At 44.9% G+C, this 25000-nt stretch overlaps 1 protein-coding gene across 1 annotated transcript in view; it reads right to left on the bottom strand.

Moving 5' to 3' along the window:
• kcnh2b (potassium voltage-gated channel, subfamily H (eag-related), member 2b) overlaps positions 1-25000 on the bottom strand; it is a 384306-nt gene that overhangs the window by 139685 nt on the left and 219621 nt on the right. Inside the window, exons 3-5 of the mRNA XM_063207230.1 lie at positions 23819-23971; positions 20909-21403; positions 15413-15624 (exon numbers count right to left, since the gene is read on the bottom strand). Of these exons, the coding sequence (XP_063063300.1) occupies positions 15413-15624; positions 20909-21403; positions 23819-23971 (860 nt within the window). The remainder of the gene's footprint in view (positions 1-15412; positions 15625-20908; positions 21404-23818; positions 23972-25000) is intronic.

Here is a 25000-nt window from a genome sequence, read left to right as displayed (position 1 = left end):
GTGTAAGTAAATGAGTGTGTGTGTGTGTGTGTGTGTGTGTGTGTGTGTGTGTGTGTGTGTGTGTGTGTGTGTGTGTGTGTGTGTGTGTGTGTGTGTGTGTGTGTGTGTGTGTGTGTGTGTGTGTGTGTGTGTGTTGAAGGGCGTTAGTGTAGGACTGGGTGATGACCCTGTACACACCTTATCACTCACTCTTACACACAGCTGACCTCTTCATCCGCTCACATCAATCACACACACACACACATGCACGTCCATACACACACACACACAATTCCCATCACCTTGGAGTCAGTCCTCCCTCTGTAAGGTCAGCCAAACACACACGCCCGCACGCACAAATGCACGCACGCCACACACGAACACACGCACACACGCACGCACTCGCAGATACGCATACACGCACACACACACAAACAAACATTTTTTTTCTTAAAACCACATAGGTACTGTATAGATTAGCATATGTGCAGTTGCTGGTGGTGGATGACGATGCATATTAGCGGTGATAGAAATGAAAAACGCAATATGATAAATGCAAATAAACATAGATATTTTTTTCTGTCAAGGCACAACATCATACATTCGCTGTTACAGGAATGGTAATGACCAAGTCTTCGTGCATTACTAAATCCTCTGTGTTATTTCATAGTAGTTTAGTGCTATGGTAGGTAACATTTCAAGGAACGGTGTAAATTATGGGGTCTACTCCAATGGAGTGGATAAAAAAATACATCAATCAATACATTTGCGATGTGATATGAAGTAAACATTTCTCAAACCTTTTTTCTTCAATAACACAAACAGTAATAAACATTCTTGCCATACTGTCTCCGTATAATACGTTGTGCGTCAGTAGAGAGCAAGGTGAGATTAAACTCCACTTTAGGAACTCCATATCTCATTCTCAACTTCTGTTCTCATCAATTATACAGCACTAGCCTTCCTCTCCTTCTCTCTCTCTCTCTCTCTCTCTCTCTCTCTCTCTCTCTCTCTCTCTCTCTCTCTCTCTCTCTGTCTCCTTCTCTATCTCTCTCTCTCTCTCTCTCTCTCTCTCTCTCTCTCTCTCTCTCTCTCTCTCTCTCTCTCTCTCTCTCTCTAGCTGTCTGTCTGTCTGTCTCTCTCTCTCTGTGTCTCTCTATCTCTCTCTCTCTCTCACACACACACACACACACACACACACACACACACACACACACACACACACACACACACACACACACACACACACACACACACACACACACACACACACACACACACAGAGCATGCATTACGTTTCTTCCATACGGTATCTGCAGAGAACCAACTACAGCATTAAAACTACATCCACTGCTATCTGGACACAAATCGAAAAACAGCAAGAATTTGGTATAAGATACAGTATAATCGGTAATCGGTAGCCAGTTCCTTTACCACTGCTAACTTATTCTATACAGTAAGTAGCACACCAAATATGAAATATTTATGATAAATACACACTAATTAAATATATATCACAGGCATTTTGCCAGAGCTCCCATGACATCTATGCACATTTCATCTAGATACAGCTCTCTCTCTCTCTCTCTCTCTCTCTCTCTCTCTCTCTCTCTGCCTCTCTCCCTTTTCCTCTCTGTCTGTCTGTCTGTCTATCTGTCTCTGTCTCTGTCTCTCTGTCTTTCTCTCTCTCTCTCTCTCTCTCTCTCTCTCTCTCTCTCTCTCTCTCTCTCTCTCTCTCTCTCTCTCTCTCTCTCTAGCTCTCTCCTTCATGTCAGCTAGGGGGAAAAGGCTGATGGGTGGAAAGTAGTATGTGTTGTAAAGTGTATATTCAGATATTACACATGAGTAGTCACATTATATACTGGGTATGGGTGTCTTGGTTAGGGCAGCCTCCCACACACACCGCAAACACAGCACAGTACATAGAAACACATAGGCCTACACACACACACACACACACACACACACACACACACACACACACACACACACACACACACACACACACACACACACACACACACACACACACACACACACACACACACACACACACACACACACAATTGCATGTACATGCACATACATGTGCACACGCTTGCGCACACACACACACACACACACACACACACACACACACACACACACACACACACACACACACACACACACACACACACACACACACACACACACACACACACACACACACACACACACATACGTATACGTATGCGCACGCACACGCACACACACACACACAAACACACAAACAAACAGAAATGCACAGAAACACACAGACAAAAAGTCAACACTGAAGAACGCATGCACACGCACATCCGAATGCACACGCACATGTGCACACACACACGCACATGTGCACACACACAAACACACATGCGGGCACACACACACACCCTTCATGCATTTCATTTTACCGTGGGTAAAGTCTTTAGGGGGTTAAGCCAGAGACAACTGTAATATTTATGCCCATTAGGGCTAAACAGCTGCTTTAGAGTTGACGATCGGTAGAGTACAGTATGGTAATCTTTCCTCACAGCAACAGAAAGCAGCACAGCACTTACAGTAGCCACCACAACACCATGTGTCAAATGTGACTCTTAAACACACAAAAGAAGTGTCTGCTGGCCCTGCCGTGGGCAACCGGTAGGGCACTCGTCTGCCATGCGGCCGACCCAGGTTCAATTCCCGGTCCGGGTCATTTGCCGACCCTTCCCCATCTCTCTCCCCATTCGCTTCCTGTCCACCTCTGAAACTGTCCTGTCATCAATAAAGTCATAAAAGACCAAAAATAAATAAATAATAATAATAAAAAGAAAAAAGAAGTGTCTGCTCCCTCTCTTTCCACCGCTCAACACTTAATAATGTTTGGAGTGACTGATTCTGTGCGTACATCAGTATGTGAAGAACGATACAGTATGGTACCATTCTGCCGTATTTCCTCAGGGCAATAAAAAGCACAGCACTTAGCCAACACAAAACCATGTGTCAAAAGTGACCCTTTAACACACAGAATAAGTGTCTACTCGCTCTCCTTCCTTCCGCCGCTCAACACTTCTTTTCATTCTGAGATACTAACAGCTACCTCATAGACACACTGTCAGCACTTTTCACACCGATGCAACATTGATGCCACACCGAGACACCGTACAGAATTTCAAAAATGACCTCTTCTCCCAGACCATGGACCCTGCATGGAGCCCAAACAATGTTCCCGGGAGAGGAGAAAGAAGCTTGAAATTGATAGCCAGGCTGCGCCCTCCTAGTGACGCAACACCTTCGAATCTTGATTGCAAGTCTATGATAATTAGGCAATGAAATTGAGGTTTTACAAGGCGTCTTTCACCCCTTAGCGCACAGCCTCTGTCATGAGCTTATGGTCAACCGAACTGTCATGACCAAGTCTTTTTTAGACTTTTTAAAGACTTTTTTATTGAAGACTCTTGGTGTCATATCAATATTGTTGTTGTTGATGTTGTTAAGTGTTTTTCAGCAAAGGCTGAGTAGGCATGTCGAAGGGTGAATCTGCAGTAAGAGGCGACTAAAATGGGGGTTAGATTTGCCTGTGCTGTACAGACGGTTTGAAAAGTAGAGATGGATGAGTCAAGCAGACAGAACCAAAGAGGGGAATAAAACAGGGTGTCAAAAATGGATGGATACTGTAGGTTTGAGGGAGAGAGAGAGAGAGAGAGAGAGAGAGAGAGAGAGAGAGAGAGAGAGAGAGAGATGAAAGCTTAGTATGGCCATGGGGCTGGCTGCTGACTGCTGGCGGATGCCTTTTGAGCGGAAATTCTGTTTGTTAGATCATTGCAGTAGCACTGCGCTGGCTCTGATGACAAATAATACAAAAAGAGAATAATTTTCGCCATGGCTACATAAGCACGCTGCCTGGCAGCAAAAAGATGAACTGCCTTTTGAAACGTGTGTGCGTGTGTGTGTGTGTGTGTGTGTGTGTGTGTGTGTGTGTGTGTGTGTGTGTGTGTGTGTGTGTGTGTGTGTGTGTGTGTGTGTGTGTGTGTGTGTGTGTGGGGCTGTGTGTGTGTGTGTGTGTGTCTGCACGTGTGCACGTGTGCGTGCACGCATGCATGTGTGTGGCTGTGTGTGAGTGTGTGTGTGTGTGTGTGTGCGCGTGTGCGCGTGTGTCTATGTGTGTGTCTGTGCGTGTGAGTGTGTGTGTGTGTGTGTGTGTGTTTGTGTTTGTGTGCGTGCGTGCGTGTGTGTGTGCGGGCGCGCGCTTGTGTGTGTGTATATACTCTTTAATGAGGCTGCATGTGTGAAAAATGTAATGCAGAGCTGAGCGAGTGCAGTACAGTACAGTGCATCATCTCACTGTATGCTGCAGCATGAAGAGATGAATTTCCCAACAGCCTGCAGTTACGCATTGACATCCACAAGCCAACCGGCCAAATGCTGGTGGAATCTAATTTTGGCTGGTAGGAAAGACCAACTTACTAGCCACTTTGACCCATTAGTGAGTGTATGTTTGGCTAGTAAGATTTCATCTACTAGCCATTTTGGCTGGTGGTGAAAAATGTTAATTTAGAGCCCTGTTGGCATCCACTTCTTACCTACCTTTAGCCCAAAGGTCATCACTAGCCTATTTAACCCCTTAGTGCAGAGCCTATGTTACAACCTTACTGTCACCAAAATTGCAATGGCTATGTCTTAATCTGTTACGTAAGGCTCTCGGTAATGTCTCAGCAGTGTTGTTATCATGTAGTTGAGTATTTCCAGCAAATAGTGAAGAGGACCACCGGCGACCCCATCGGCAGTAAGAGGCTACACAGTAAATGTTGCGGTGTTACTTCAACACTTAGAGAGCTCATTTAAAGGGACAGTTTGGTCAATTTCAGCATGCAGTTGTATTGCTCACGCTACCCTTGACTTGTCAGTACCTGGTGATGCCACATTTTTCGGCTCAGCCCTTTCCGAGATATGAGCAATTCTAAAGGGGGCAGCGTTTGTTTACATTTTAAAAAAATGAAACATAGGCCAACTCCAAATATTTTCCCAAAAGGTACTGCTGTTTGCTAGATGTCTGCTGATGTTTTATAACCTTTTGGATGTTTTTGGGAATAAATAAAAATGTTTTTTTGAAATGTAAACAAAGAGCTGCCCCCATTACAATGACCAGGATCTCGGAAACGGCTGAAGAAGAAGAAAAAAAATCTCAGGCACTGACAAGTCCAGGGTAGTGTGAGCATTACAACTGCATGTTGAAATTGACCAAACTGTCCCTTTAAGTCCAAATGATGTCAAATAAACTCTCTCAGTGTTAAATGAGCACTGCAGAATTGACTGTGTACTACTGTTTGGAGTGACTGGTTCTGTGTGTACGTCAGTATGTGAGGAACGGTACTATATGGTAATCTCTCCTCACAACAACAGAATCCACATGCTCAGCCAACACAACACCATGTGTCAAAAGTGAGTCTTTAACAGACAGAAGAAGTGTCTGCCACTCTCCACCGCTCAACATTTCTTTTCAGTCTGAGATATACAGCTACTGATTTGAGATAACAGCTACCTTACAGACACATTGTCAGCACTTTTCACACCAATGTAACATTGATGCCACTGAGAGTCTGTGCTGAGAGACAGTGTGAAAGTGCGTACATGACTGTGTGTCATAAAAGTCAGAATACCCAACTATTGCACATACAGTACAGTATATTGTATTAGTACACGTGTGCTTGTTGGACTGCATGTGCCTATGACTGTGACTGTGACTGTGATTGTGTGTGTGTGTGTGTGTGTGTGTGTGTGTGTGTGTGTGTGTGTGTGTGTGTGTGTGTGTGTGTGTGTGTGTGTGTGTGTGTGTGTGTGCGCGTGTGTGTGTGTGTGTGTGTTTTGTGTGTGTGTGTGTGTGTGTGTGTGTGTGTGTGTGTGTGTGTGTGTGTGTGTGTGTGTCTGTCTGTCTGTCTGTGAGTGTGTGTTTGTGTGTGTGTCTGTGTGTGTGTGTGTGTGTGTGTGTGTGTGTGCGTACATGCGTGCGTGCGTGCCCGTCTTTGTGTGTGTGTTAGCGCCTGTGTGATGAAAAGTGCGGGTGACATCCTGGAGCGCCTTCCGTACACAACTGACTGCTTTAACAGCAAAGCCACCCTTCAAAATGGGTTAGGCACAAAGCCATCTCACTTTGCAAGAATACACTTTTATACAATCACCCTTTTTTCTCCATGGTGTATGAGTGTGTGTGTGTGAGAGTGTGTGTGTCTGCACTTGTAGTATGTGTGGATGTGTGTGTTTGACTGCACGTGTGGGTTTGTGTAACTGCACGTGAGTGAGTGTGTGTGACGTGTGTGTGTGTGTGTGTGTGTGAGTGAGTGTGTGTGACGTGTGTGTGTGTGTGTGTGTGTGTGTGTGTGTGTGTGTGTGTGTGTGTGTGTGTGTGTGTGTGTGTGTGTGTGTGTGTGTGTGTGTGTGTGTGTGTGTGTGTGTAGGAGCTTTTCCATCAAATACATGCCATTTATAGGGGTCTCGGCCTGCAGTCACACAGCACAATGGGTAATGTGTCAAAAACTATTACAACGTGAAATTGTTTTTTTAGCTCAGAAATCGGAGTATGTCCAGTAAAACACCCACCACATACAGTAGCAGTGACCCCTATGCCTATTCGTTTATCATCAACAATGAAAACCAACAATAAAACAACTCTGAATAAAAAAGAAATCTGTGAACTTCATGGCTTTTTCTCTCTCGCAACAATCTTCAGACATACATCAGGGCCACAAACTTCTCTGGCAGTTACTTCCGGAGAGAAACTTTAAGTTCCTAAAGCACACTCATCGTCACAATCACGGACGCACGCACGGACGCACGCACGGACGCACGCACGTACGCACGCACGCACGTACGCACGCACGCACGCACACACACACACACACACGTACTACATACACACTTGTAACGTTTAACGCATTACTGTAGCTAATCAAAGACCCTGCAGAGACACTGGGCAGCGCCAATCAATAGATGACTCTGTCAGCCACCCGCTGATGCTATAGACCTCTGATCCTGCACTGCAAGACACTGGCATGGTGCGGGGTGCAGCTGATTTGGTGGCATGAGTGATATTGGGGTAGACAGGGGTGCATTGGGGTGAGTGGAACAGGGTGATGGAGATAGGGGTTGGGGGTGTTGCGAGTCAAGGGTTTAGAAGGGGAGTAGGCCCCATAATGCACGCCATTCCACCAGTGGAACGCTGCAATAGTCGTTGAAAAGTTTTTTCTACCATACAGTAGTTGACATTACATTGATTACATTACACAATGATAACATTCCATTACATTACCCTTAGCTGACACTTTTATCCAAAGCGACTTGAAGCTATTATTTTTCAGTATTGGTATTGGTTACAGTCCCCGGACCAATGTGGGCTTAGGTGCCTTGTTCAAGGGCATATCAGCCATAGATGGAGGTGTACAGTAGGGAGAGGTCAGGTGGGATTCAAACCTACAACCCCCGGATTGAAAGACCAACAATCTAAACACTAAGCCACGGCTGCCCACGGAGGTGCAGGTAGCCGTTAGACCTGGGGGTGGAGGAGATGTGTGTGTGAATGTGGGTGAAGGGGAGTAAAGGCTTCCTGGGAAGGCACTGGGGAGTGTGAGTTGGGATGGTTGTGGGGCAGCCGCGGCCTAACGGTTAGGGAGTTAGTCTTTCAATCTGGGGGTTGTAGGTTCGAATCCGATCTGACCTCTCCCTGCATCCATGGCTGAAGTGCCCTTGAGCAAGGCACCTAACCCCACATTGCTCCAGGGACTGTAACCAACACCCTGTGAAATAGTAAAATGTAAGTCGCTCTGGATTAAAGCGTCAGCTAAATGAAATGTAATGTAATGTAATGTAATGGTACACTGTAAAAATGAGTCAGAATGGTTTGACTTGAAAGCAGAAGTTTACCAGCTGTCTCAGTTTTTTTCCAAATTCATTTAAATTCTTATTGTAAGTTGTGTGGAGCTTTGAACACAAAAACTTCAATTCAAAGCTTCACACAACTTATAATAAGGATTTAAATTAACTTGGAATTCTGAGGCAGCTGGTAAACTTTGTTTTCACAGTGTATGAATCATATTTGCCGGAGATGAGTTTGCGTTTGTGATGGAGGGAGGGGTTATAGAACAGTATATGGGTCTGTGGGGTGGGTAGTGGTAAGAGAGAGATTTTTTTTTGTCCTACCATCTTGTTGCCCGGTGGAGGGTTCCATGGCTCCATGCCTGCACCGTTGACACCGTGATCCAACAATCCAGCGCTCAGTAGCTCAGGACCGGGTGGAGAGTGTTGAGAGAGATGGCTGGCATGGACGGAAGAAGTGTACTGACAGCCCAGTCACCAGCTCTGATTTCTTGGGCGTGCATGTGTGTGTGTGTGTGTGTGTGTGTGTGTGTGTGTGTGTGTGTGTGTGTGTAGGCGGGCACATGGGCCATATACCCCTCGCTTTATACATTCTTCATGAGTGCATTACAGAGCAGGAGGAGGCGGCAACGTTGTGTGTGTGTGTGAGGGGGGGAACTGGGACTGAGAGTGTGTGTGTGCGTGTGCGTGTGTGTGTGTGTGTGTGTGTGTGTGTGTGTGTGTGTGTGTGTGTGTGTGTGTGTGTGTGTGTGCGTGTGTGGAAAACGATGGGGGATTCTCCACAAGTGTCGAGCTTAGTTTGTAAGTCACTGAAGCATTTGCTGTTGTTTTAAGAGACATCTTGGTATCTTTGGACTGATAGTGTGTGTGTGCGTGTGCGTGTGTGTGTGTGTGTGTGTGTGTGTGTGTGTGTGTGTGTGTGTGTGTGTGTGTGTGTGTGTGTGTGTGTGTGTGTGTGTGTGTGTGTGTGTGTGTGTGTGTGTGTGTGTGTGTGCACACTTATACACAATTTTCCTCTCTGAGATGAGCTCACTGGGGCGAAGCAGTGTGTGTGTGTGTGTGTGTGTGTGTGTGTGTGTGTGTGTGTGTGTGTGTGTGTGTGTGTGTGTGTGTGTGTGTGTGTGTGACGTGTGTGTGTGTGCATGTATCAATGAGCCCATGTATTGTTGAATGCTAGGTTGATCTCTGGGGCATCTCTGGGGCATCTATCTCTCTCACCGCCTCACTGCTCAGGCATTGCGATGGACGCCCGTGGCCTGTTCTGCTTTCTGCTGCTGGGGTCCTACCACAGGGCCCTACACATCTCCCTCTCCTGCCTCCCTTCCCTGAGCCTCCTCCTCCTCCATCTCTATTAGTGGGCAGCCATGCTGAACAGTGAACACTCCCCGTCCCTGCGCTCGTCCGACTTGGCTACTTGCTCCGCTCCCTTCCTCTCTCTCTCTCTCTCTCTCTCTCTCTCTCTCTCTCTCTCTCTCTCTCTCTCTCTCTGTCCTCCGCATCACAAGACTTTTGGGTCACGTCCATCACAGCATCGCATCCGTTACAGATACACATAAGTACACACACACATACACGCACACATGCAGACATGCACACATACGCACGCACTGTCACGCACGCACACGCACACAAACACACAAACAACACATACACACGCGTACGCAATCACAAACACAGGCACAAAAGTGCGTGCACACACACACAAACAATCAAACACAGGCATATAAGCACGTGCGTGCGTGCGTGCGCACACACACACACACACACACACACACACACACACACACACACACACACACACACACACACACACACACACACACACACACACACACACACACACACACACACACACACACACACACACACACACACACACACACACACACTTGTGCACACAGCCATCTGCAATGCAATCTCAGGATTCACTATCTCTAATTTATACAATGCATTATGGATCCCCTCCCTGATCAGATTAAACTTTAACTTTGTTTTTTTTTCTCTGTCTGATTCGCTCTAGCAGTGACGTAGTATGTTAGATGGTGCTGCCACCTACAGGAAGCTGACGTGATCGCACTCTCATTTACAATGTGAGACTCATGGCATAGTCCAACCAGCTGTCATATTTTGGAAGTTCTACCGACTATACCTTAAAATACCAACCTATTATACCAATTCTACCTTTTGTCTGGACAGAGAAGAACAAAACAGAACAAAACAAACATTTGAAGTCACTTCTCTCTGTTTTACACTGTGGTGAGTTAAAATGTTCCGCTTTTGTAGGGCAGAATGGTTTGGGGATAAGTTGATTGCTAGTCGTAGCACCAAAACGTGTAATTTCAGTCTGGCTGGCAAACCTCCGCAGGCAGGACCTTCTCAGAGTCAGGCTCAATTGGGCTTCAGTGAAATGTACACACGTCTATACCCAGGACCGCTGACAGCTTTTGTTGGGCCCAGGACAAAGTCATCTGAAAGGTGCCCCCACCCAATGCATACAATGTAATGGAAGCCCAATTCTGGGCCTCCTCTCTATCTGGGCCGGGGAGTAATTACCCCTTTGTCCCCCACTGTCGGCTTCCCTGTCTATACCATTACATTATGCTACATTACATCACATTTAGCTGATGCGATCGACCAAAGTGACTTACAAGGAGGTAATTTAAGCAAGTACACAGTAAGGGGTCAGTTCAATAGAGTACAGCAGCATATACAAGTAATTAGTAGCAAACATTTAGATAATAAACAAAGACATCTAGACGCAGTGTACAGCTGCAAGTTGCAACACTGACAGCATTGTCCAACACCTGGTAAAAGATACCAGATACCAGATACCAGACCGACAATTACAATGATGTATGCATCATACTGTTCATCTCTCATTGTTATCAAGAGATTTCCAGACAAGGAGGAACTGAGGTTAGCATGAGATGAGTCTCACATACAGAGGGAAAGAAAGAAAGTTCACAGAGCAGACACAGAGAACTCGACAAGCATCTAATTCATTTTGAATGAGCCTGCTTTGATCGCATACACATTCATGAATGTGAATGACAATTGTGTGTTTTTGCATGTGCCAATGTGTGTGTGTGTGTGTGTGTGTGTGTGTGTGTGTGTGTGTGTGTGTGTGTGTGTGTGTGTGTGTGTGTGTGTGTGTGTGTGTGTGTGTGTGTGTGTGTGTGTGTGTGTGTGTGTGTGTGTGTGTGTGTGTGTGTGTGTGTGTGTGTGTGTGTGTGTGTGTGTGTGTGTGTGTGTGTGTGTGTGTGTGTGTGTGTACAGTATGCATGTGTGTGTGTATGACTGTGTGAGAAAGGGCTATAAATAGGGATGCCTAAATTAGAAACACAGCTGGTATCTCAATCATCATTGTTCAGATCCCGCATGCCTCAATGACCCTGCTAGGATTGCACAGCAACACCTGATTAACCGCACACACACACACACACACACACACACACACACACACACACACACACACACACACACACACACACACACACACACACACACACACACACACACACACACACACACACACACACACACACACACACACACACACACACAAGTACACGCACACACACACAGATAGATGCACACACACAAGCAGTCACACACAGACGCACACACAGACTGCAGAAACTGCTAAAAGGTCACTTCCTATATTAAGTTGCCAGTCTTTCTGAAGCGCAGTCTCGGGAGGGTGTGTGTGTGTATCTACATGTGTGTCTGTGTGTGTATGTGTATGTGTGCATGCGTGACTACTGTACGTGCATGTGTGCGTGCGTGTGTGTGTGTGTGTGTGTGTGTGTGTGTGTGTGTGTGTGTGTGTGTGTGTGTGTGTGTGTGTGTGTGTGTGTGTGTGTGTGTGTGTGTGTGTGTGTGTGTGTGTGCGTGCGCGCGTGTATTTAATTGATTTGAACTATTCTCAAGAGGTAGAGGCAAACTACAACTACCCCCCTCCCCCAAATGTCACGTTGCTGATGCAATGTTTGAGTATACAAACACAATACCTGACCCCGTCCTTTATCCCACCTGTCACTTGGGCTAAGGAGTGAGATTGTGAAAAGCACACTTGTTAACACTTTTTCAGTTACTTTGAGATTGAACCTGTAGTAGCTTGTAGTAGCCAATAACATGATGTGGCATCCTGGCAACTTAATATAGAAGGTCACATTCATCTACTTTCTACGTTCAGCTTGTACTAGTGCTACAAGGACCACAACACTTTGTGTGAAATTGAGCATGGTGCGCTAGTTGCGAACAAAACATGAAATGAATGTCTAAAATGGCTAAAAACTAAATTGAAACTTAACATAAATTGAAGAGCAATCGTCTGTTGTGAATAATAAAATGGCAACTTTTGAAGTAGACCAAAACCAAAATACACCAATCGAATAGTAAAATGATAATTAAAAAATAAAGCGTTGCTTAACACTGGCAAATGATGAAAAATAATTCTATCCCCAGGGACCCCCCAAAAAAGCATGCCTCCTAAGCTCTACTGGTCATGCACAAGAAAGCAAACAATACATGGACCTATTTTTCATCATTTAAAAATGTTAAATGAAAACATAACAAAAGAAACGTTAATGATTACTTTGAAGGATGTAAAAAATGGTTTGGTGCGGTGCAGAAGTAATTGCTTGTTAACAATAATTGTATCATTTTTTGTTTCCAGCAAATATTTTCCTCATGCCCAATTTTAACACAGTTCTACAGCACACTGCACTCAGTAGGCTAAGTGTGCGAGTGTACATGAGGACAGGAGACCCACAAGGGCCCTAATAGCCATACTACGTCTTGGGGCCAGCCAAGAGAAACAAACGGGCTCGTTTAGCAAATGTATAAAAACTCAGCCTTACTTCTGCCAGGTTCTGGACACTCTAGTTGTGGGGAGAGAAAAAAACACATGACATGTTAGCATTGGCTTTGATGAGCGGCAGCATTATTAGCATTAGCAAAAGCATTAGCCGCACCATTTATTGCTAGATAGCAGCAGCATGGCAACAGCAATAGCAAAGGCAATAGCAATAGCATTTAGTGTCAGCAGTGTTGCTAAAGCTATTCATCTGCTGCGAGCTAAATGAGGTGTTATGGCCTTTCGCATATGCCTTGCCCCTTCCATCTTTTCAGCTTTCTGAACGCTATGATAACGTCCCTGCCAGCTCCCTGACAGTGCCACACCGCAGCCGTGAGCCCAACGATAGAACCTCCCCGCAAGCTAACAATGAAGCAGATATCAATCAGGCGATGGAGCTAGCGATGAGTTGTGGCAGCATCATTAATCTCTGTTGATGTATGGATGTACAGGCTACGCTCTTCATGCTCTCTGAAGGTGAACTATCCACCCTTTACTTCCTTCACAGGTCAATTTGAAGCTGTTGTGCAGTTCAGACTTTCTGAGAACATGCTGACAAGTATCAACACACACACGCACACCAACTGACTGGTGGTTCACAGAAAGTTCATAAATAATACATAATATCTCAACAGGTGGATTAATCTTTATTCAAAGCACTGTAATAATCTGACAATGACAGCAAACAAAATGAGGCACAATGTTATTTTGTTTGGGGGACCATAAGGATGCACTCACTCAGCTGTGCTCAGGCAGATGTGCGTACCGAACAGGTTCAGCTCCACAGTCCCACACTGCCAACAGCCAATGAACTAATGCGACCTTAATCTCCACAAGCCTTATTTGCTAAATGTGCTATTTATTTCCTCCATCGCACACCCACACTCACTCACTCACCCACTCAACCACTCTCAAACTCAATATAAAATAAATAAATAATCAAAAAAACCCTCACAGATTTCTTTTCCATTACCCAACTGATGGATACGAGCCACCAGAGATGGGCTGGGCATGAGGGTGGGCCGTTACAGGGGGCCAACCTCAACGGGGTCATCCCTGTGTTCCCCGGGTCCTATGTTCCCTGCTACCCCGCTGCTTCCAAGTAGACTGCTGCCGCATGGCGAGCGCGGGTTGATGTTAGCGTTAGGGTCAGGGTTAGGGTTAGGCTGCCACTGTGCGCAAACTTGACATGAAATACACATGCCAACTGTTTGTGGAAGAAATATGCACGCGCAAGCATCCTGGGCCTTATCCCCTTGTCAGATACAATGCGGGGAACACAGGACCCTCCTTTAGAAAAAAGGTCCTAAGTTCCACAGTTCCATATAAAGACCAGGGACCATAGGGGTATCATCAACCCATCATCAACGCCATCATCAACCACCTCCCCGCCATGTTCATGTTCCTCAGCTTGTTTGTGATTCCTTCATTCGCACAGTCTGCTAAGGTCATCCCGGCATCCTGTTCAACACTGCAGAGTCATCCACTGCGGCATCTAATCCCCGCCATTTGATCTCTTTTCCATTTAATCAAACAGACGCACATGTACGCACATGCAGGCAACCCCCCCCCCCCACACACACACACACACACACACACATCAACAGACACACAAGTACACACACACACGCACGCCCGCACACACACACACACACACACACACACACACAAAGCTCAGGATGCTGTTACCACTTCTAATCAGGCTACCGTTCTCAGAATTGCAGTCTGAGCTCCGCCATGGTGCTGCACTTAACCATCTACAGGTTAAGGGGTTCAGATTGCTCAGCAGCATCACCCGATTGGGAGAATTCAGATCGCACAGCAGCATCTGGGTCAGTGACATTCCAGCAGAAGCACACGTCAGGGAGGTGCAACAACAGCCAGTGCCACTAATGTATGCATTTTTGTTTGTTTGTTTGTTTGTTTGTTTGTCATGGGCTATTTATGAAGCATATTCATTCATTAGATGCCGTTGCGCCACCTGACGTCTGAATCCCCCAACAAACGTCTTTGAGCCACCCACAGATTAGTGAGGAAGCTCCTACGCAGCAATGAACTTCAGTTACCCTCAAATCCCGACGTGCCTTTTCCAGGCTGTTTTCTACTGTAAGCTGCAATAAGCATGGGGTTTAAAGTACCCAGACAGATGAGAAGCATCAGCTACAAATAGCGCAGAGAGATCCCTTTCCCCCCACAGTGATTTCAGGTCAATTATGAACAAGTGTACAACTCTTGGTTTTGAAGAGTATATGTTCATAACAGATAAATAATTGTGCAGACACACCAAGGGGGAGAGATACTGCAGGAGGTCCCCTCAGTATCCCCCCAACACACATCACATCTTCAGTACACATACACACACACTTCAGAGAATCCCTTCACACACACACAAACACGCACACATGTATGCACGCACACACAGAGGCCTATATGGCACATTCTCAAAGGTCATACCAAATTACCTATAATACACTCACACTCTCACACACACACACACACACACACACACACACACACACACACACACACACACACACACACACACACACACACACACACACACACACACACACACACACACACACACACACACACACGCAAGCATGCCAGCATTGGCATGAGAGAAGTCAATCCCGGCCAGGGAGGAGGTAACGAGTACTGTAAAAGCCCATAATAACACAGCGCTGTGTGCCCCCTTACCTGCGTGACCTTCTCGGTGACGTTGTGTGTGCGGTCGATGAGCTTGCAGGGCGCGATGATGTCCATGTCTCCTGTGGGCAGGGCGATCAGCGGGTCGGCCTTGAAGTCCACGAAGTTGAGCGTGATCTGCGGGATCTTGCTGATGGTGCGGTAGCGCATGAGGTCAGAGTCGGAGGTAGAGTTGAGGATGTTGGACTTGTTGTTGACCGCACCTAGTTGATAAACCGCAAAACCGCAAGCACTTGAGTTGGAGAAGTCATGTCAAGGTCAACAGAGTCAAGGAGAGAAAATTAGAGAATCATGATTTGTGGTGAAAGTTGGGAATGTTTGACTGTTAATAATAGTATAGCAAACCGCAAGCATTTGGGTTGGAGACGACCAGGGGTGCATTTCTTGAAACCTTAGCTGCTAACTATGTTAGCTACTTTGTTGTTTGCAATGCAATTTCCCATTGGCAACTACCCAAGTTGCTAACTGGCAAACAACTATGCTTTCGAGAAATGCTCCTCTGAGGAGGTTTACGTAGAGGTACGGTAGCATTTTTCTTATATTTCAGATACCTGTATTCAGACTTCAGACAGTAAATGTTTTATCTTTTACCTGACATGTTTTGATGATATAGCTTCCGTCTTCATCAGAGGGTCACATGGATGTTGATGCGTGACATGCTTTAAAATCAGCTGATGTTGACCCTCTGATGAAGACGGAAGCTATACCATTGAAAAATGTCAGGTAAAAGATAAAACTTTCACATGTCTGAAGTATAGGAAAAACCTTTTAGTTTTACCCTAAAACGTTTTACGCAAGTATTTGAGTTGGAGGCATGCAGAGGAGGTTTACTAGTGGTACTATGGTTATGGCTGAGTTGAGAATGTGGGAAAGAGATGGCATCACAAACAAATGGATAGACAGAGAACTATAGGATAGAGTGAAGGTTAAGAGAGAAAATGAGAGAATTGTGATTTGTGATGAGAGTTGGGAGTGTTAGACATGTTGATCATATCTCACAAAATGACTATTGAACATGGCTCATGCTTGGCTGGTGGCTGTTTTTGGCGGCTCATGCTTTGTGCAGCTACAACCTTTTGTGCAACTACAACCTGCCTGTCACATGGCGGGATCCTCTGGGCGCATGCGCACGCTGCGACCGGCAGGAAAAGTTTGGCTGAAAGCTTTGTGATGTTTTTATCGTGTTTTATTGTTTTATGTTCGTCTGTGTCGGGATAGTAACAGCCCAAGTGATAGTAACTGTGTAGCGCTCCTCACTCAAGCGATATGGATCTTTTACGCGTCACGTCGCTTATTTTGTTATCCCTCCTGTTATACCTGGAGTTCAACTCTGCCTCCCCGGCCAGGAGGCAATACAGCAGGTGTCAGCTTGCTGCAACTGAACTTTGTGAGACCAGCTGGCGTGTCGGACATCACGCTCCAGATTCCTGATCTTATACGAAGAACTCCAGAAAACATCTATGAAAAATCTAGGGGGAACGGTAAAAGAAAAAGGGGGAAGCGCGGTGGAGTTCGGCGGCGCCTGAGGAAGATGCAGTCCAATCGGCTCCCTCTACCCTCAATCATCATGGGGAACGTCCAATCCATAAGGAACAAATTGGATGAACTACAGGGAAATGCTCTCTTCCTAAAGGATTATAAAGGCTGTTGCGTTTTGGCGTTCACTGAGACCTGGCTAACCGAGCGTGATCAGGACGCGGACTTGATGATCACCGGCTTTGGAGCACCGCATCGCTTAGATAGGAACAGTGCGGTAACAAACAAAACTCAAGGTGGAGGAGTGTGTCTCTACATCAACCAAAGGTACTGTTCAGCTGTAACAGTGAGAGAGCGGATTTGTTTACCCGACGTGAAACTTTTATCAGTGTCATTGCGCCCATTTTATCTGCCCCGTGAATTTCCCCAGATTTGTATTACTGTTTTGTATATTCACCCTGCAGCGCACGCCCCCTCCGCTTGCAAAACGGTGTATGACGTTGTTCAAAGGCTGCAATCAATATCCCCGAATCCCCGTCTTTCATACTGGGCGATTTTAATCATGTCTCTCTTAAGAAGACTATTCCGAACTTTCATTAAATATGTAACCTGTCCGACCAGACGGGAAAAGACTCTTGACCAATGTTATGGATCAGTGAAGGAGGCATACAAGTCAGTCCCACTAGCCTCTCTGGGCCGCGGAGACCACAAGCTCGTGTATTCATGCCCACGTACAGAACTGTCCTTAAGAGGGAAAAGGTCCACACAAAGGAAATAAAAGACTGGAATGAAGAGTCGGTGCAGTGCCTAAAAGCGTGCTAATGACTGTACTGATTGGGATATGTTCACTGAAGCTTGTGAAGACTGGGATGAATTAGTGGATGTAACGTGCTCTTATGTATCCTTTTGCAAAGACATGATTATTCCTTGCAAAAAAGTGAAAATATATTCAAATAATAAGCCATGGGTGACAAAAACAGTGAAAGCCTGTATACAGGCTAAAAAAACATGCTTTCAAAATATGGGACTGCTTTTGGAACTGCACACAGCCACCAAGGACTTGAAAGTCGAAATCTCAGAGCTAAAAGCAATTACAAAACAATGTTGGAAAATAAAATGGTTGCTAACAATTTGGGTTCAGCTTGGTCAAGTATGAAATCCATTGCAGGTATTAGTAACTCAAAGAATGTAAACACAGTTATTTTAGAAGATTTTGATTCTGACGCTGATCTTGCTAATGGCCTTAATAATTTTTTCTGTCGTTTTGACACTTATGATTTTAGTAAAGAACAACAGGAACTTTTTCATAATTTATCAGATCAGGATCATCACTATGTAATAAATAAGGGCTCAGTTGAAAAAGCTCTACGTTTTACTAACCCAAAACAAAAGCTGTGGTCCTGATAATATCTGTGGTAGGGTGCTTAAGCTATGTTCTAACGAATTGTGTACAGTTTTTAATTACATTTTTAACAAGTCTTTAAAAAATTGCCATGTCCCTAAATGTTGGAAAGATGCAATAATTGTCCCTGTTCCCAAGACGAGGTGTCCAAAGTCGAGAACGATTTTAGGCCTATTGCTCTGACCTCACTGGTAATGAAAGCGTTTGAAAAATTGGTAAGAAATGTTATTTTAATGAATACCCAGTCTGATCTCGACTCATTCCAGTTTGCATAGGCCCTACAGAGGCGTTGAGGATGCAACTGTATCCCTGATGAATTTGCTTTTAAAACATTTAGAAGGCAAGGGAGCACACGCCCAACTATTATTTATTGATTTCTCCTCTGCCTTCAATACGATTCAGCCCCATGTTTTAATTGAAAGACTTCTGGAGCAATTTAAACTGAGCAGGAATATCTTGGGCTGGGTGCTGCATTTTTTAACTGACAGGACACAAAGAGTGCGGGTCAATGGAGTGCTATCTGACCAGATCTCTACCTCCACGGGCTCGCCTCAAGGTTGTGTTCTGTCCCCGCTTTTGTTTATCCTCTACACCAATATGTGTCGCAGTAGCCAAGGAGGACCGATATATTCTGAAATATGCAGATGACTCAGTTATTGTCAGTCTGTTAAAGGACAAGGACACGGGTCATGGTCCAATTGTTCAGGAGTTTGTAGATTGGTGTGAGCAGTCCTTTCTACAACTGAATATTCTAAAACAAAAAACATGTATGTGGACTTTAGAAAACACGCCACTAATAAGGAACCAACTACCATAAAAGGTCAGGTAGTGGAATGTGGTTGACAATTATAAATATCTTGGGACCACAATCGACAGTAAGCTCACCTTTGTGGCACACTGTGAAACTGGGTATAAAAAGGCGAACCAGCGCCTACATTGCCTAAGGAAGCTGTCATCCTTCCATATAGATAAAAAGCTGCTAACCATGTTTTACAGATGTTTTATTGAGTCAATTTCTGTCCTTTAGCCTTGTGTCATGGTTCAGCAACTTACCCCTCAAAAACAGAAATTCCCTTAATCAGATTGTGAAGTGGGCTGGTAAATTAATTGGAGAATCACAGCTCAACATGGGTCTCTCTACAGTAGGCAGTTGCAGAGACTGGCGGGGTCTATCTTAAATGATACATCCCACCCACTATATGGTGAATTTCAGCCTCTCCCCTCAGGTCGTAGGTTCCTAATGCCGGCCTGCAAAACTAAGAGGTATAGATGCAGTTTTATCCCTTCTGCTATTAAAACACTGAATAGCACATGAGTCCAACATTTTAAGGTTTTCCCCAGTTTTTATATACATATTTATATATTTATTGTTTATTATTCTTCTTCATATCCTGGTTTGGAGCACTTGTCTGCTGTCTGTCATGTTTTTGTTTTTGTTGTCCTTGTTTTGTTTTGTTATTGTCCGTTGTCACTGTCATTAGTATTGGGCTGTTGGTGGAAGTTATTTGTGTGTCAGTACTTTGTTATCTGTGTAAGCTTTTGCTACTTTTGCCTGCAACCAAATCTACCTTCGGGTACAAATAAAGTTACCTTACCTTACCTTACCTTACCTTACATGCTTGTCACATGCATTGCTAAAGAAGACACCATCAATGACATGCACCAGATTAAGGGTTGTAATCCCAATTGGAGTGGAAGGAAACAAGGAGCAATACTACTCCAGACATCAAAATATGTGTTCTGTAATATAATTGGTTAGAAAAGGGAAAAATGATTAGCATAGGCGTGCACAGATGGGGAGGAGGTGGTGCTAAAGCACCTGCCCTTTTACCCTACTGGACAAAAATACACTTTTGGAAGGTTGTTTTTTGGACGTTTTTTGCCGCAATGTAGGCTACTGTGGTCCATGTAAGGGTTAACGTTCGGCGAGAAGGTCGCTACTGTGGAATAGCAGCACGACAGAGAGAATCTTTAGACCCCGACGCGGAGCGGAGGGGTCTTGTTCTCTCTGAAGTGCTGCTATTCCACAAAGCGACCGACTCGCCGAAAGTTAACCCGCTTATTATATGGATATACTTAAATGATTCACACATGGCGGGGACATTTCTTTAGGCATATTTAATGTTAAGATTGTTGCTGCGCAAAACAAAACAGTGCCGTTGTGGAACACCGCTAGGCAACAGCTAGGTAGGACAACAGGTGTTGTCTATCACAGCAGCTGATTAGAGTCTTTGAAAAGTCGCTTTAGCAGTGAAAAGTCTTGTTGCCATTGACAGCGGTCTGTTATAGACCAACCCGTCCGTTATCGAAAAATAACAGACGTGCGAACGTTGGGGAGCCCCGTTGAAATGAATGGAGCATTCGACCGATGACGTCACACCATATAATAAGTTAGTATAATAATCTACAAAATCTTCATGATCAGCTTGTGACCATAATGCCCCGATATAATACGTATATAGACTATAGCCTTCCTAGCAGCTGGAAGTTTCACATGCCCACACTCCCCAACCTCAGCACCACCCCCCCAAATGTCTGTGCACGCCACTGTCGACTAGTGTCATTGATTACTGTGTGCTGATTGGCCGCTGTGGATTCACCTGCTGTACCTGTGCTGCTGCAGCTGCCGCGCGTGCGGAACTTCCTGTCCCAGTTGGGCCGCATGGCCTCGATGTCGTCCACGGAGGAGGCGCGCCGCATACTGTAGAAGCTCTCTCGCGAGCGGCTGTGCGTCAGGCTGCAGTTGGACGTGGAAGCGTCCGGGTTGAGCCGGTGCTGTTGCTGCGGCGACGAGTGGTCCTGCGGGGGCTGCAGGGGCGGCGTGGAGGCGGAGTCTCTGCCCAGCAGTCCCGCCCGCTGCTCGTCCGGCCAGAGCGTGAGCGAAGGTCGCGACCTCTCGGGCACCGGCAGGAGCTCGCCCAGCGCTACGGACTGGTGCGACTCGCGGCTGGTGCGGCGCGGGGGTGGTGGTGGCGTGCCCGGCGGGTGGTGGTGTTGGGGGGCGCCGTGGCTGTGGCCTGACTCGGGGTCCCCCTGCAGGGACTGTCTGCTGTTGCTGAGGGAGCGGAGCACTGGCAGACGCAGCCGGATGCCACGCGTCCGACCTGACAGGTGTGGAAGGGGGAGAAGGAGAGAAGGATGTTCAGGAAAAGGGGAGAGTAGGTAAATAAGCAGGTAAGTACATTTCGTTCATAAAGCACATTTAAAAACAGTGCAAAACTGACCAAAGTGCTGTACAGTGTCTGGCTAGAACAACAATAAAAATAGACGAGCAAAAACATAAATAAAAGCAATGAAGCATATTAGTAGCAAAAACATACGGGTTAGGATAGAAACAGGGAGAGAAAAAAAGGTGGAGAGAGACAGGAAGATGGAGTGAGAGAGATAGAACGATGGATGGGGGACAGGGGCAAAATTAAGAACATTGAGAAAGAGCAGGGTGACAGAAGGGTGAGGCAGAGCATAACTTCAGCAGAACATCATTGAAAGCGAGAAGATTGGTAGGTTTTATTTCTTCAGTGTTTCTCAACAGAGGAGGTACTAGTAGGCCTATCTAATCAAGAGGAGACTTTGGTATGTAATATGAGCAAAATAATTGATGTAGACAAACAAGAGAAACTAGTGCTTGAATACAAGGGTCAACTTTGTACTGTTTGCCCTTTGCTCAGTGTTTACCCTTTTTCTTCAAATTTTAATAGTTTACTGAGTAAAAGTGTGTTTTTGTAGAAGAAGAGTATAGCTATATTCATCCATAAACAGAAATTCGGGTACCCTCTATCAGCACATGGTGGCGCGCCCAAAAAGTACTCAGTACAGTGTAACTTTGGGTGAGTTGAGGAGAAAAAAATCCCATGCCTCCACATTATAAAATTATAACATTGAGACATAAGTCTAAAAAAAACTCAGCAGAGCCCTGCCTTGGACTAATGGTAGGGCACTGGGTTTCTATGCTGATGACCCAACTAGTTTGATTCAGGCCCGGGTCATTTGCCAACCCTTCCCCATCTCTTTCCCCAGACTCACTTCCTGTCATAATCTCCACTTTTCTGTCAATAAAGGCAAAAAAGGCCCATACAAATATCTTTAAAAAAAACCTCAGCAGACAGCAAGTAAGAACAGATAGGGAGGGGAGAGAAATCAGAAAAGCATGTGCCTCCTCCGAGAGCCAAGTAGAAAGAGTAGAGTACATACTGCCACGCGTCCGACCTGACAGGTGTGGATGGGGGAGAAGGAGAGAAGGATGTTCGGGGAAAAGGGGAGAGTAAGTAAGTAAGTAAGTAAGTAAATTTCATACATAAAGCACATTTAAAAGTAGAATGCACTCCGAGAGTGCAGACCTCCGCCATGGCCGTAGCCAGGAATTTGAAATAAGGGAGGTCCATAGTGCACTCGCAGCGCGCCAGAAACGTTTTAAAGGTGCACTGTGTAGGATGTTGCCCAGAGTATCTATGGTAACTATGTTGCTCATTGAAACTATGCTGTCTTTTGCCACTTTTGGTCTTTTCGTGAATATGTGCTAAATAATGAACTAATATTTACTAGTATGACCACAGTTTACAGTTACAGTTTTGCAGCTGAAAAGATTTCTGGAAATTCAAAATGGCGGACAATGGAGAAGATCCCCTTTTTCATGTATGAAAAATATTATTTTCTCTAAAAACAAGGGAGGTCCGGACCTCCCTTACCTCATATGTGGCTACGGCCATGACCTCCGCCAAGGAAGCTGTTTGATAGTCAAATGTTCTATGTTACACTCTATTTTTAATTTTAAGTCTTTCCTCCTTTTTGTGGAGTTGGAAACTGGAATGTCGAGATTCACCCTGTCTCGAAATTCAGTTTGCAGTCACTAGGGTCGCCTAGATTTACAGGCCAGCAATGCTGAAGAATCTTTTTAAAAATCCTGGTTCCGGTTCGTTAATCGGATCACCACCAGAATGTAATCACTTGTTCCTTGGGTCATTACCAACAACTCCACAAAGTTTCCTCCAAATCTGTTGATTAGATTTTGAGTTATCCTGCTGTCAGACAGATAGACAAACAAACAAACAAACAGATAGACAAACAAAAAACAAACCAACGCAACCGAAAACATAACCTCCTTGGCAGAGGTTAAAAGTTCAAAATTGACCAAAGTGCTAGAAGATTGCTAGGGTGTGTTACTTTAGAGTTTCTCAACAGAAGGCACAAGTATCGCAAGTATCATAAGAGACTTATGTATGTAGTTTGATGTAAGTAATTTGAGAAAAAGAAAAAGTAGAGAAACACAGGAAATCAGTGCTTGAATACAAGGGTCATTCGTAGTGTTTGCCCTTTGTTGTGTTTATAGTGTTTGATCCTTCCCCATCTCTCTCCCCACACTCACTTCCTGTCATAATCTCCACTTTCCTATCAATACAGGCACAAAACCCCCTAAAACCCTCAGGAGACAGCAGGGAAGAACAGATAGGGAGGGGAGAGAAATCAGAAAAGCATCTGCCGAGCATGTGCCGAGAGCCAAGTAGAAAGAGTAGAATACATACTGGAGGAGCGCCAGGGTATGGGGAGCTTGTGGTTGGTGTCCAGCGTCTGGTCCGGCTTGTCGTCCATGACCTCAAAGTTGAGGATGAACATGATCACCACGCCCTCCTCATTTTTAACCGGCACCACGTCCACCAGGCACAGGAAGCACTCACCTGAGAGAGGGACACAGAGGACAAGGCAAGGCACGGTTAGAGATAGGTTAGACACAAGGACAGGCAGCAACTCAAATATCGTCACTGTCAGGCAACAACCTTGTATCTCCACTTGTATCATTATTATATACATTTTTAAATGTTCCTTTAAAATCACTATACATTTTATGTATGTATCATCATCATTTAAGTTGGCATTAGATAAATTATAACCAATATACATTTAAAAAGTAAATAAAGGAATAACAAAAAAATGATAAAAACAGTTCCAAGGATTCTGCTGGATAGCGAGGGTATGTGGTCAACAGATGATTTTTTTGGGGGATGAATGAGAAATTTCTGATTTTTCCTACTTGAAAAAGCATGTTCAAAACCACTGTCTTCATAGAACACCTCCAAATTCTGCTCAAATAGTTTTGTCAAATTGTGTCACTGGTTTTTAGATAGCACAATGAGGTACTAGTAATGTGTTCTGCAACTGCTCTATTCTTTGACTTTGATCACAGTCCTGAGTGCTGTTGGTCACTTTCCCAGTTTCTGACAAAATATCAACACTCAATAACAACTCAATAACAGCAAACAAATAGATACCACACATCCCAAATCTGCAGGGAATGAATGAAGTGAATAAGAGCACTTCTTAATCATCAGGCGGTAGTGTGAGGATGTCTCCTCCATGGATAACAGTATGTTCATAGTGTGTAGTGTGTTCAACTTCAACTCAGTAAAAGACATACAGAAATTCCTCCAACACCCACAGATATTAAGCATGTCCAGCAACAGAACAACAGCCCCCCCCCCAAAAAAAAAACAAAACAAAAAAACAAACAAACATCTTGCTAGCAGGATAATTTAGCATTGTTGCATGCCTATAATAACAGTTTTGGAAAAACAATGACCCAACAGCTTCATCATCGGTAGAGTAAACTGCAATAAGTAGGGTGTAGTGCAATTATATTGTACAAAAAAAAGTAAGGGGAATGTGATTTTATAACATAACAGTCAATTACAGCCACCACATGAGATACA

This window comes from Engraulis encrasicolus, chromosome 9 (assembly GCF_034702125.1).
Source record: "Engraulis encrasicolus isolate BLACKSEA-1 chromosome 9, IST_EnEncr_1.0, whole genome shotgun sequence".
NCBI lineage: Eukaryota > Metazoa > Chordata > Actinopteri > Clupeiformes > Engraulidae > Engraulis > Engraulis encrasicolus.
Note: the sequence above shows the minus strand (reverse complement) of the source record. Positions and strands in the feature narration are given on the sequence as shown.